At 37.2% G+C, this 13,520-nt stretch overlaps 1 protein-coding gene across 1 annotated transcript in view; it reads right to left on the bottom strand.

Annotated features, from left to right (window-relative positions):
• Positions 1-13,520, bottom strand: part of ARHGAP15 (Rho GTPase activating protein 15) — a 610,094-nt gene that overhangs the window by 495,084 nt on the left and 101,490 nt on the right. Inside the window, exon 5 of the mRNA XM_035726444.1 lies at positions 13,391-13,478. Coding sequence (XP_035582337.1) covers positions 13,391-13,478 — 88 coding nt within the window. The remainder of the gene's footprint in view (positions 1-13,390; positions 13,479-13,520) is intronic.

Below are 13,520 nucleotides of genomic sequence, written 5' to 3'. Positions count from 1 at the left end.
TCTGATTTTTATTATTCTTTTAGTTTATCTTTACTACTCCCCAGTAATAGCTGACAGGGTATCCTTTCTGTCTTTTTCTCTGACTTAGATTAAACCTTTGGGATTATTTATTCCATTTTTTATGGGAAATTTGGGGCCCTTTAAGGCACATTAAGAAAATATCAAAGGCCAGCTGTTCTTTTGCTTGATGGCATTTTCCGTGAGGAAGACTGGGCATGTGTGTAGGCAACAAATCACTGGACCACTCATTATCCTACCCTTATCACTAGATGGGGTTACAAAAAAACAAAACAAGACTCAGATGTTATGAAACAGGTTATTAGCTAACATTTTTTTATTTTGGATTAATTGCTGTTCCAGGATATAAACTCAGATTGTCCTTATCAGTTTGAAACATGAAACACAAAATCTGTTTAGAGGAATTAAGTTTTATCACATAACTGGTTTTGATTCTGGCAAATCATTCATGGAGGAGGATAAAACTCACTTATAAATTCTCATTTGGGCAAAATGATTTAGGAAAGAGTGCCTCATGGATACCTGATCTTATTAATGTCTAAACTATGGCTGCTGTCAGCATAGAAGACGAGACTTGGATTGTAAGATGTGGGTTTTATGTATATGAATATAAATGATGTTAATAATAACTGAAATTGTTTCTACAGTGAAATTTCTCAGTATATACAAGACCAAATCAAACCAGATTTTCAGAAAAGCAAATCTTTGTTGGTGACTTTGGGCACTAGAATGTTGTATGTTTGAGTTTTTTGTTTGTTTTTTGAGGAAAAAGTATGCTCTCCTTATCAAGAAATGAGCAGATATATTGCATTTAGTTCTGAATCCAAACCTTGCCAGAATAAATACAATAGTTTCTATTTAGTCTATTTTTGTTGTTTGATGATACTGTCTTCCATTTGCATTACATAAAAAGCTATTTAATTTTGCAAGGTGACTAGCTTGGACACATTTTTGGGTCCTCAGGTGCTCCCTCAGAGTCCTTACCTAGACCCTATCCCATCAATCTACCTCGGCTATCCCTGCAGATAACCAGCCTTCTTGAACCCATTTGGTCCCACTTCCTGAGGATGGCCAGTCCCCTTTCTGGAATTCGAGGCCCTCTCTCCTGGCTGCCAGAGTGCAGACAGGCGTTTGGCTCTTCATCCACTTCCAGTTTTGTATAAAATGCCACTTCACAGGGTATAGGATCTGGCTTTCTGAATAGTCATCCAAAGGTGTGCCCAGGGTTCATAGGATACAGGCAGTGAAGACTCTGGGTGGTGAACTTTAGCCAAAAGGGAGCAGGAAATGGGAAGAAACATAGCAGATAAATTCCTTCTCCTCCAACCCTTCTTCCCTCCCACACACTGCCTCATGCTTTCTCCAAACAGCCTACCCACCGCTTCTTTCTAAGTCAAGTGCTACAGCTGCCCAGTGATTCTCTGTGTCTCTTTGAGGTTCGCTGGAGAGTAGCAGCCTGCTTGATGACACAGCTCCTCCACTATTTCCCCATCATTTCCTCCCTCGCTTCCTTTGTGACTCACTCTCTAAATCATGGATTCATGCCTTCCAATAAAAGGATGGGCACTGAATCCGGGCCTTGTTCTCTGGAGAATCAGGGCTGAGATCATTGATCCTTGTGGCAGAGATGAATAGTGCTACACCAAAATGTGTGTTGTCACAGGGAAGGAGCTCACCAGCCAGGGACTCCATCTTTTCCCAGCCCTCTTTGCATCAACATGTGGCCACATTACCCACTGGAATGGGAGCAAGAACGATGTGAGGCACTTACGGGCTTACGGCTTTAAAGAGCACGCAGACCTTCTCATGTTCTCTCTACCTTTTCCTCATCAGCCACTAGGAGTTTGCAGAACCAAAAGATGAGAGAAGCACCATATAGAAGAAAACTGACCAGGGATACCTGTTTTGGACTGTGGTATGAGTAAGAAATGAGGTTCTGCAGAAATTTTGGATTGTATTTGGACAGCAAAGAAGTGTTCCCCTACCTGAAGTCTTTATATCAGGAAAAATGGGGACAATAAAAACAAACTGAGGGTTCTAGAGGGGAGGGGGGTGGGGGATGGGTTAGCCTGGTGATGGGTATTAAAGAGGGCACATTCTGCATGGAGCACTGGGTGTTACGCACAAACGATGAATCATGGAACACTACACCAAAAACTAATGATGTAATGTATGGTGATCAACATAACAATAAAAAATTAAAAATGCAAAAAAAAGATGGACATTTATAAAAAAAAGAAAAATGGAGACAAGGATTTTAAGTACACTGCCATTAAGTGGCAATCTGGACATCTGAATCCAATTCTGTTGGCTTCCAGTGATTTTTCTCTTAGCCACTGTACTCTATTGCTCCATGTAGTAATAACAACAATAATAATAAATACAATTAATATTTATCATTGCTATGTGCCAGGCATGCTATATCAGTTTTCTCACATAATTCACAATAACTGTTTGAGGTAGGTACTCCTATTAACCTCACATTGCAGGTGAAATATCCAAGGATTATAGGAATAAATAAAATGTGAACCTGATGGGGCACCTGGGTGGCTCAGTCAGTCAAGCGTCTGCCTTCAGCTCAGGTTATGATCCCAGCGTCCTGGGATCAAGCCCCGCATTGGGCTCCCTGCTCAGTGGGGAGTCTGCTTCTCCCTCTGCCCCTCTCCCTGGTCCTGCTCTCTCTCTCCCTCAAATAAAAAAAATAAAAATTCTTAAAAGAAAATAAAATGTGAACCTGGGATTCTCAACCCAGGTGGTCTAATTTATTCCACCTGATACAGTATACTGCATCCCAGAGCATTTCAACTCAGTAGCGAACTGTTAAGAAAGACCAAATACATAACATTCATTTAACCTCAAAATGCACTGTGGAGTAAAAGTCTATTTTATCTTAGAGAAATGCAAACTCTAAATCAGATGCATTACATTGACCAGAATGATAAACCACAGAGAGTCAAACTTCATAATTAAAATAGTTTTCTGAGAGAGCCTAAGGTGAGGTTTATTGGACAGTAAGCTATTATCCATTTATAAAGCATCCTATCAATTTCATAGATTTTTGTGGTTATTAAAAATTATGTAAGATACAGAATTTATTGCGGTTAATGGCTAAATCTTGAGAGAATTATAACCAGAGAACATGGCTTCATTTATAGTAATATTGATCACTTGATTTCATTTTTTTCCTTACAATGTTTATGCTAATAAAACGCTAGAATTCAATTTCTTTTCTTTCTCTCTCTTTCTTTCTTGCTTGCTTGCTTGCTTGCTTGCTTTCTTTTCATCTCTACCCATCATCCTCCAGATTTTGGAGTATCACTTTTCTCTAATTTTTAAAGGTCTGATGAGGCCATATGATAGTGTAGTCTGTGATTATACTAGAAACTGCCCCGATGTTAACAATCCTGACTTTGCCAGAGCACTATCATTAGGAGAATTAAAATATTAAGCAGAAATTTAAGATGCCTTCATTAGACTAAGTTTGGTAGATCTATTGTTTGCCCCCCAATGCTTATGATCTTTTTGAGCAGGGATCCAAATAAGGGCTCAATACTCACTTTACAAAGATAAAATAATTCCATATTCATTTTGCACAGAATACTCAATAATTCATGAATAGCTTTCTGATTGAAACTATTTTCATCTTTTTTGCTAAATCACATCATTTTACTCCCATAAATAAGTCCATTTTGTTATTAAAGCCATGCTACAGTAAATGAGCATTAGATGTATTACATTATTTAATTAATGCTTGTGTTCATTATTTATACTGGAAGTAAACAATATTAAAAAAGTAAACAAATTATTTTAAAGTGGCCCTTTATATTACTCTTTTTTTTTTTTTTTTTGCTTTCAAGGTTATGACTGAATGAGTGGTTTGAAAAAGTTAATAGTTTATTAAATGCCTTGGAAAATTTTCTGTCATTAAGAGTAAAATATGCCAGTGTTTGCTTCTGAATAAAAATGATCAGTACAGTGTAAAGAGAAAAAAATAAAAGTAGCCCCCCCCCGCCAAAAAAAATTACACACGCCATGAACATGTAGGCTCCATACTGAACATATTGGTTTTAGAACCATAAAATTTTAGGGGAGGAATATTGCCTAAAATGTTTATAATGCTTTCAAATTTATGTCAGGCTAGGTTTATGTTAACTAGGATTTGTGAGCATTGTGGGATAAATATACCAGAAACAGCTGACTGATGAGAATAAGTTCCACTTGGTCTGAATTTTGATGGATGTGGAGACAAGAAAAATTTCTTAAACCACAAAAAAACTTTTACATTGTGTTTATTTTAGTAGGTATGCTACCAAACATATATTCTGGAATCACATAAAAATAAGCCCAGGTTTGCTACTGGTGTTCACTGATGTGCTGATATACCCATGTTCTTGGGCTAGGATATTTATAGTTCTCTCAGACAAACTGCCCCTCTTGCTTTCTTTGCACTAGGACTTCTTTAGAGAGGACCATACGGTGAATTGTCAAGGACATATGAGAATATTAAAGTATTTTCTGAGTGAGATGACCTGTGATTCACTAAGTGCATTGGGCCATACTGATGACAACTTAGCCGTTTTGCCATTTTCCTTGTCAATAAGAGCACAGGCCTTATGGCTCTCCCCTGTTTCACCAGATTTTTATTTTTATCTTTTTTTATTTTATTATGTTATAGTAATCACCATACATTACATCATTAGTTTTTGATGTAGTGTTTCATGATTCATTGTTTGCGTATAACACCCAGTGCTCCATTCAGTACATGCCCTCTTTAATACCCATCACCAGGCTAACCCGTCCCCCCTACCCCCTCCCCTCTAGAACCCTCAGTTTCTTTCTCAGTGTCCATAGTCTTTCATGGTTCGTCTCCCCCTCCAATTTCCTCCCCTTCATTTTTCCCTTCCTACTACCTTCTTTTTTTTATCACCAGATTTTTAGAATATGTCTTTCAAATCATTTAAAAAGTCCTTTCTTCTTTGTGTTAAAAGTAGAAAATATATATATATCTTACTTACTCAAACCTGTCTCTGAAAACTCCGAATTGCTTTATTTATTTATTTGTTTGTTTATTTATCAGAGAGAGAGAGCAAGCAGGGGGAGCAGCAGGCAGAGGGAGAAGCAAGGAGCCCGATGCGGGACTCAACCTCAGGACCCTGGAATCATGACCTGAGCCAAAAGCAGATGCTTAACTGACTGAGCCACTCAAGCATCCCTGAATCTGCCTTAATTTAAGGATAGTTAGTATTGGTTGCAAAGGGCTCCAGGGTGCTTACAGAATGAAATTATCTCTGTTCACAATCCTCTTCAAGGTCTTTCCTAAACTGGTTCCACATGGGCTTTCCAACCAAACTGGAGTACTTTCTGTTCCTCAACTTATCTTGAGGCAATCTTTCACTTGTAGGTGCATCCAGGCAATTCGTAGAAGAAATGCAAAATAGTCCGGATGAAGGCACATCTACCCTAGGCCTTAGGGAACTTCCAAGAATCATTTTCAAGAACAATGATTAGCACATAGTGCATGGGGCAAGGCAAAATTTCAATTCATATCTGTATAATAAATACAAGATTTAATTTCCTACATTTTATCATTGGTTACTCCCTTATTTCTACATAAAATGTCCTTTTCAACCCATTTCTGCCTCGAAATCCTATTCATCCTTCAAAAACATGCTCACCTGTCACTTCCTTGACAGATACATTTAGAATCTTTTCCAGTTGGAAGCAATCTCTCTTTTCTGAGTTACTATAAAACTAACTCATGCCTCTGTTCAGCCATTTTGGAGCAACTATCAATGTCCACCTTTCTCACTACAATTCCTTGATTTGTGGGCATACTTTCTATTTGTTTCTAGACCCCCAAGGGAAAGATCTGAATCTGATTCATTTTTGCATGTTTCATAATACCTAACATAGCGGCTTAAACATCAAGGATACTCAGTGATTTTGCGCAATGAACAAATGGAGAAATATATTGGTTGAGCATCACTTGGAAAAAGAGTTGAGCATATATAGGTTGAGCATATATAGTTGAGCATCATTTGGAAAAAGAGTTTCCCTGGGAGAGGATTACCTGTAGCTAGATCTATGGTTCCCCACCATATTTTATATTATATATATAATCTCTTTAGTCACATATTATTATAGTAAACCTACATATGATTCTGTCTCCTCTATCAGAAGATAAGCACCTTAAGAGCAGGGATCATACAGTATTCATCTGATATCTCTAGGGTTTAAAAACACATTGTGTGATACCTGTTAGGAGTTGTTAATTCTTTGTAGAATAAATGAATGAGTGCTCTAAATTACAAAGCTTCCCTCCCATAAGGCAAACTATCATTTTTTTTTTTAATCAAGAATGCATATTTGTCACATCCCATGGCTAGAGTCAGGTTCCAGTCCATATCAAGCGGAAGCTCTAAAATCACAAAGCACAGCAGGTACCAAGGAGGCAGATTGTACTTGAAGTGCTGGAGCTGATTGAACTACCTCACTGACACTAAAATAGACAAGTGTACCTGAGACATGCAAGGGGTGTGAGTGCAGACCTCAGATCAAAAACCAAACTGACAGCTCTTGTTTCTTTGGGACTTTTTTAAACAGGTAAAGCAAATATAATATAGATGCCTTTTGAGGCAAAACTTTTTTCTCTTGGAGTAAATGAGATGAAGCCATGATCTTGGAAGAATCAACTTCCTCTCTTGCCTTTTTCCATGATAGGCTTTGTCCTTTGAAGACATGTAACACTTGGGTCATACTTCTGTTCAGTATGTATTTATTAACAAGAACAGCTATGATAGATTATTCTAAGGTGAAGATAGCTGGAGAATACCAGCACGCCTTCTTAAAGATTTGCCCCTGGTAGCAAATTCCAGTCCTTGATACTCTTCTCAAGGTTTTTTTCTTTTTTTTTTAATCTTATCTTCCAACCAAACTAAAAAAAAAACAAACAAAAAACCCCCTCATTTCTCTTTTTAGCACACAGACCTTGCCCATTCTCAGTTTCATGTCATCGTTCATATTTTTTAATTCACTGGAATTCCCTGCCCACAAATTTCCACATATTGAAATTATAACCATCCTTCAAGGCCCAATTCAAATCTTTCACAGATGTGAGCTCTCCCTCCTTTAAATCTCAGAAAAACTCTTTTATGTTTCTTATTTCATCTCACCCTATTTTTTGGCAAAGATGTTATAAAGCAAAGACTATATCTTGATTATATCTCTATGCCTTATATGTAGCCCTAATGAGCAAGCTGTTCATTGTAGGATTTCAATACATATTCTTATGAAGTCTTTTCCTACCAAGGCTTATATAAATAGCACAAACTTGATTAACCAAATGCATATTTAAATGAAAGTGAGGTAGATTGTAAATGAGAAACTATGCTATTTAGACCAATTCTCCACTGAAAACAATGAAAAATGCTGGATAAAATATTTCTTTTTAAAATTACCTTAAAAATATCAAAAGCCCATAAGATAGTGGGAGCTGCTAGGGTAAATATTTTTGGGAAATGGGAATCTGAACCCAGAGAGGAAAGCTGAATATCAAATCAACACAACTGCTCTTTGCCTGAGGGCATTTGTTTATACTATACATTTGAACTTTGTTCAACTGACTTCACAGAATAATGGAAAAGGTGCTGCCTGAGGTCTTATGAAAGAATAAAGGAGAACCAATATTAAACTTGTTCTCTTTCTCTAACTCAAGGGATTATAAAGAAAACTGCAAGCAAGAGAAGAAAAAAAAAAAAGAAGACTGAAGAATAATTCTGTCCCTGAGAAGTTGTATGCTCTCCTATTATGTATACACAGTTTGAGAGTTTTAAACTGTTAACTTAGATTGAGCTAATCAATCACCAGGAGTGTCCCAGACACTTTGAGAAAAATGCAAAATAATCTGGAGTAGGACACATTTATCCCAGGACTAAATGATTAGCACACAGTCAAAAATAACCAGACACACAAGGAAACAAAGCAGCAGAAACAGACTGATGCAGACTTCAGATGTTATGTCATAAGACAAAAATATAAAACACCCATGGGCTTCTAATTTTAATGAAATAAAAGGGAGTCTGGAAAATATCTGCAGAAGACAACTATCACAAATGACATAGTAAATAAACAAAAAACTTCTAGAAATGAAAATCACAATAATTGAAATAAAGATGTTTATCACAAAGGGAGATTGAATTAAAGAATGGAAGATAAACCAAGAGAAATGGTTTGGAATGCAGTTCAGAAAGACAAAAAAGATTTTAAAAAGAATGTAAAATGTGGAGAATAGATTAACAAGACAACGTAGGTTTAACCAGAGACTTAAAAAAAAAAGATAAGAGAAAATTTAAAAGAAGCTTCATTTGAAAAGATAATAGCAAAATAATAAGATAATAATAAGATAATTTCTAAAATACTTAAGTGACAGTTATAAACAATTTCAAGGCAACAGTCCAGGTAGGAAGAATGAAACTGTGGAAAAACAAAGGTAATGATAAATATATTATGAGCAGCCAGATAACAGCAGTTAAACTAAGGTAACTTCTTGATCACAACAATAGATGACAGAAAATAGTGGAATAACATTTTTGATGTGCTGAAAGAAAGCAACTGCCAACTCAAAATTCTATATCCAGAGAGAATATATATATATTTCCGGAATGAGGGAGAAATAGAGACATTTGAAACAAGCAGACACTGAGATATGTTGTTACTGTAAGACCTTTACTACAGGAATTTCTCAGAATATACTTCCAACAAAAGAAAAAGACCTTCTTAGAAAATGAAGGAAGAAGTAAATGGCAAAGGACATGGCAAATACTAAACCAACACTGACTCTACAAAAAAAAAAAAAAATACTGTCTGGTGGTGTTAAAAAGAAAAGAAAGAATTAAAATATCAAACAACAATAGCATCTATGCTGGGAAGAGGGTACATGGATTAAAAATACTCTAAGGTGGGGCACCTGGGTGGCTCAGTTGGTTAGGCAACTGCCTTCGGCTCAGGTCATGATCCCAGGGTCCTGGGATCGAGCCCCGCATCGGGCTCCCTGCTCTGCGGGAAGCCTGCTTCTCCCTCTCCCACTCCCCCTGCTTGTGTTCCCTCTCTCCCTGTGTCTCTCTCTGTCAAATAAATAAAATCTTTAAAAAAAAATATTCTAAGGTAATATTTTGGAAGAGGGTAAAGGATTTGATTAGCTTTAGGCTTTGATAAGTATCAATGCTATAATCCTAAACAAGCCACTAACAAAATAGAAACAAAAGGCATCACTTAAACCAGTGCAAAAAAAATATGGAAGAAAAAAATGAAAAGAAAAAGCATATTTAGAGAAAGAGGCAAGAAACAAAAGAAGCATACACTGTGTTTCAATTTATATAAATTCAAAACCAGAGAAAGTGAACTACATTTCTTAAGGGCTATAGATACAGGTGGGAAAATCATGAAAGGTTATAAAATAATAACTAAAATGCATTGAACTCTGGGGCGCCTGGGTGGCTCAGTCGGTTAAGCATCTGCCTTCGGCTCAGGTCATGATCCCGGGGTCCTGGGATCGAGTCCCACATCGGGCTCCCTGCTCTGTGGGGAGCCTGCTTCTTCCTCTCCTCCCCACTTGTGCTCTCTCACTATCTCTGTCTCTCTCTCTTAAATAAATAAAATCGAAAAAAAAATTAAAAAAAAAATGCATTGAACTCTGTGGCAAGGGAAGAAGCTGGATGACATAGGGACAAACGGCAGGGGGTGAGGCTTCTAGAGGGCTGACAGAGTCTTGACTTGGGCGGTGGTTATATAGGAGTTTGATTAATAACTTTTAAAATATACATATCTATTATACATTTTACTAAAAATGGTTTCTGCACTATTTTCCAATGACAATATTTTCAACATTTAAAGTAAGTTACAAATCAAAATATGTAAAAAACGATGAGAATATGAGAATCATCTTTTCCTTCATAATCCAGGAAATCCAGTAGTGACACCACTGGTTTTCAAATGCTCCTTTACGCAGGAGGGCCGGCCAGTCTTGACCAAACTTTCTCTGTTCCAAGGTGAAGTGAACAAAATAGAAACAATGTATATAGACATAGAAGGGTATAGTTTCCCATTTTGGTAAAGACTACTGCATTGCATTCTGAGGTTTTATCCTATCTAGATGTGGGACTGGGATATTTTATGATGCCCTTTCTGTTAGAAAGTGACAGTGGTAGTAAGTGGTAGGTTACTCTGAAATGTCCTCACTAAAAACAAACAAACAAATCAGAATGAGTCAGTCCTCTTTTTCCTTGAATAGGAGGTCACTGAGGACCCAAAGCCTATGAATCTCTAATTTACACACACCGGTGAAATGATTCTGTGTCTAGTTCCAGGAGGGGGCTGCTTTTGATAGAAATCTGACTTGGCTGAAAATCGAAAGAATTTCAGTGAGAGGGAAAGATAGTCAAACATGGAATGTGGGATCAGGCCATATTAAATGTGAACGTCACAGGGTAAGGGCCAGTGGAAGAAGATGAGGGCCCCAGGAAAATGTATATGGTCATGCAAGAGATACATCTAGAGCCCCAGATGGAGCGATGGCTTCCCTTTCAGAATTATTCAGTGCTTAGACCCAACATTTATGCTGCCTATGGATACACAGTTCTCTTTTTGGAGACCATATATGCTGGTGTTCCTTGAATCAATGTATTTTCTCTTCTACACATGTCTGTATCAGTTCAAGTGCAAAACTAATATGCTGTAAAAATAATTATAATTTTATTATGCCCTGTATTACATGCTATAGAATATATTTATATATTTTGATAGAGTATATTAGACTATAATAATTAACTTATTGCTATTACTTGTTTTTTCTTTTATTAACTAATTTCATTCTCGATTGATTCTCTGGGCAGATATCAGTATCCCCATTTTACAGATGAGGATTCTGAAGCTCAAAGTAGTTGAATAACTTTGTCAGCTCCTAAACAGCAAAACTGGAATGAAGTGCCCTGTGGTTGAACTTCAAAGCCCTGCTCCTAGCTACTTTGCTGCTTTGTCTTACCACCACATTAACATTCAAAGATCATTCCTATAAAGATTAAAATGCCATTTACTCTTTAAACCACATTCTGTACTACTCAGTCAGTTTCTACTGACCCCTTGGAGGAAAGGACAGACTTTTTCCCAGAAGCACAATGAACAATACCAGGACATGTGTAAGGGGGTGCAAGGGAAATTCAGAAACTTGAGCATAAATCTCTTTCAAAATAAAACCACAGCATCTTTAATCAAGGCCTGGCAATCATCGTATCGTTTCTCTGAGACTGGAATTGGTAAATGTGGGCTATCCCACTAGGCCTTTAATACTTGGTTAGAAATGTATCCAAGAAGTTGACTAGCACGACAATTCATGCAGTACAAACATGAATCTGTAATTCTCTTCCCCATTACCGCAAAACACAGTTAGTTCCTGCCCTGAATTCACTTTGAAGATGAGTGCCTGGGAGAAACCATAAGAGCATTGAAAATGGGGCCAGAAGTAATAAATGGGGACTGCCAGAAAACGTTAACGAATTTCTTCTAGAAGTAAAATCTATTGTCAATTTACAAATCTGAAGGTTGAACTGGAGGCAGGCAATTAGTGAGCTGTCTTGAAAGGTTTGCCTACAATCTAAAAAAGAGTTTTCTTTCACTTGTATAAAATTAAACAGCTGATAATTGTGTCTCTGGGTCCTGGGACGAGGAGATTAAAATAATAAAATAAAAATAAAGTGAATGCTTTAATTTGGAATCTAATCTCTCCCATTCTCCCAGAACATTCACACAAACGCTGCTCCAGTGGAATTCTTCTCACCCAGCAGGAGGAAGATCATCTTCTCAGCAGCCAAACTTGCCGGGCAAGCGACTTTTCCTCCCTTTCCTGACTCCCCCTTTAGAACTCATTCAAAGGGAAGACAAAGGACCCGTGAGTGGATGGGAGTTGTTTTGTGCCTAGCCCGTAGGGGTACTTTATTTTTCTTAAAAAGATTATCTCAACCTTACTGTAGCCCCCAAATAAAAACAAAACAAAAGGCTAGAACAAATTTCTAAGGCAGTTTAAATTAAAAATACAAAGGATTGAAATGTATTTTTAATTTATTTATAATTAGTTTATGGATTGGACCGCACGGAGACTCCAAAATCAGCAAGCCACTTGGGGATAAAGACTATTGCAATTATCAGGAACAAGCCAAATGCTACCTTTTGTTCTTCTATTTGAAAACAAACAAACAAACATCTCCTAGCAAATGATTTTCTATTTCCTATTTAAAGAGGATTACATAGCAAACGCGACTAGTGGCTGGAAAGCAAAGAACTTGCCACCGTTTTATTACCTGCCAAATACAAATTAGTTCATTGTGGTTAACTCCTGCCAGGAGACCCCCTTCCCTGCCGCCCATCAGGCCGATGGGGTATGGCAGGTTGGTTCCTGCCCGGCGTCCTTCCTAATCAGGAGGCTGTCAGACATGCTGCCTGCCCACTGTCTCCTTCATGGTGTGGCAGCTCTGGAGCTCAAGGCAGCAAGGTTTTGAGCTCCAATTGCCCCAGTAACTACCTCAGAATTGCTCCTACTTACTGTCACTGTCAAATCTCTGTGGGCATATGTGAGGCCCTCCTCCAGGTACAACAGAGAAACCCTACAAATTTCACTTTATGTAATAACTACAGGATACAGAAATTGTATTAGCTCCATTAAACGGAGTCAGAAATACTCAGAAATGTTAGCTGGATGTAGTGAATATCGCAGTTAGACTAAGATAGAAAATCACTTTGTTAACGTAGAGTGTTTCCTCATTGGTAACACCCTATATTGAGGTGCCATTTATAAACAGTTTATTATTATTTATTAATGTATGAAGCACTTTATACCATGCTAGATAACAACTTAAATTCATGTATTAAAGATGCACATACATGGTTTAATAGGATTTACGTCTTATAATATTCTTTAAAACAGCTTCCCATAGTCTCATCCGTTAAGCATTTATTACTAATGCATTTTATAACATACTTTATAATACGTTATTTGAGCAAGTAGCTGCATTTAGCGATCATTTCATAAATAAGAACAAAGCATTTATAAATGGCACCTTAATTTAAAGTGTTACCTTCACATTACTAGATAGCTGCTCACCATTCATCTCATTTTGTGATTATTCTCCAAATGCACCACTTAATAAAACAGACACTAAGTTCTATTTTCCCTTCATCTGATTAAAAGTTTATTGAGTCATTTCCTCCATCTGCTTTCAGTCATTGGTAGCTTGGAGGCTTTAGTGGGATTTCTGATGAAACCAAACTTTTAATTCAATAATATTTCTGTGAGGATGATAATCGTAGAAGCAAAACTACCTACCATGTTAGACAGAGCCTGCTGCTTAGATTCTTTGTAAAATTCAAGTTTTTGACTGGAAAGAACAATCCAGGAAGTAGACCAGTTTTTCCTTAGGAAAAGAAAAAAGAAAAAAAAAAAGCATTATCACTTG

The sequence above is a fragment of the Zalophus californianus genome, chromosome 3, assembly GCF_009762305.2.
Source record: "Zalophus californianus isolate mZalCal1 chromosome 3, mZalCal1.pri.v2, whole genome shotgun sequence".
NCBI classification, from domain to species: Eukaryota; Metazoa; Chordata; class Mammalia; order Carnivora; family Otariidae; genus Zalophus; species Zalophus californianus.
Note: the sequence above shows the minus strand (reverse complement) of the source record. Positions and strands in the feature narration are given on the sequence as shown.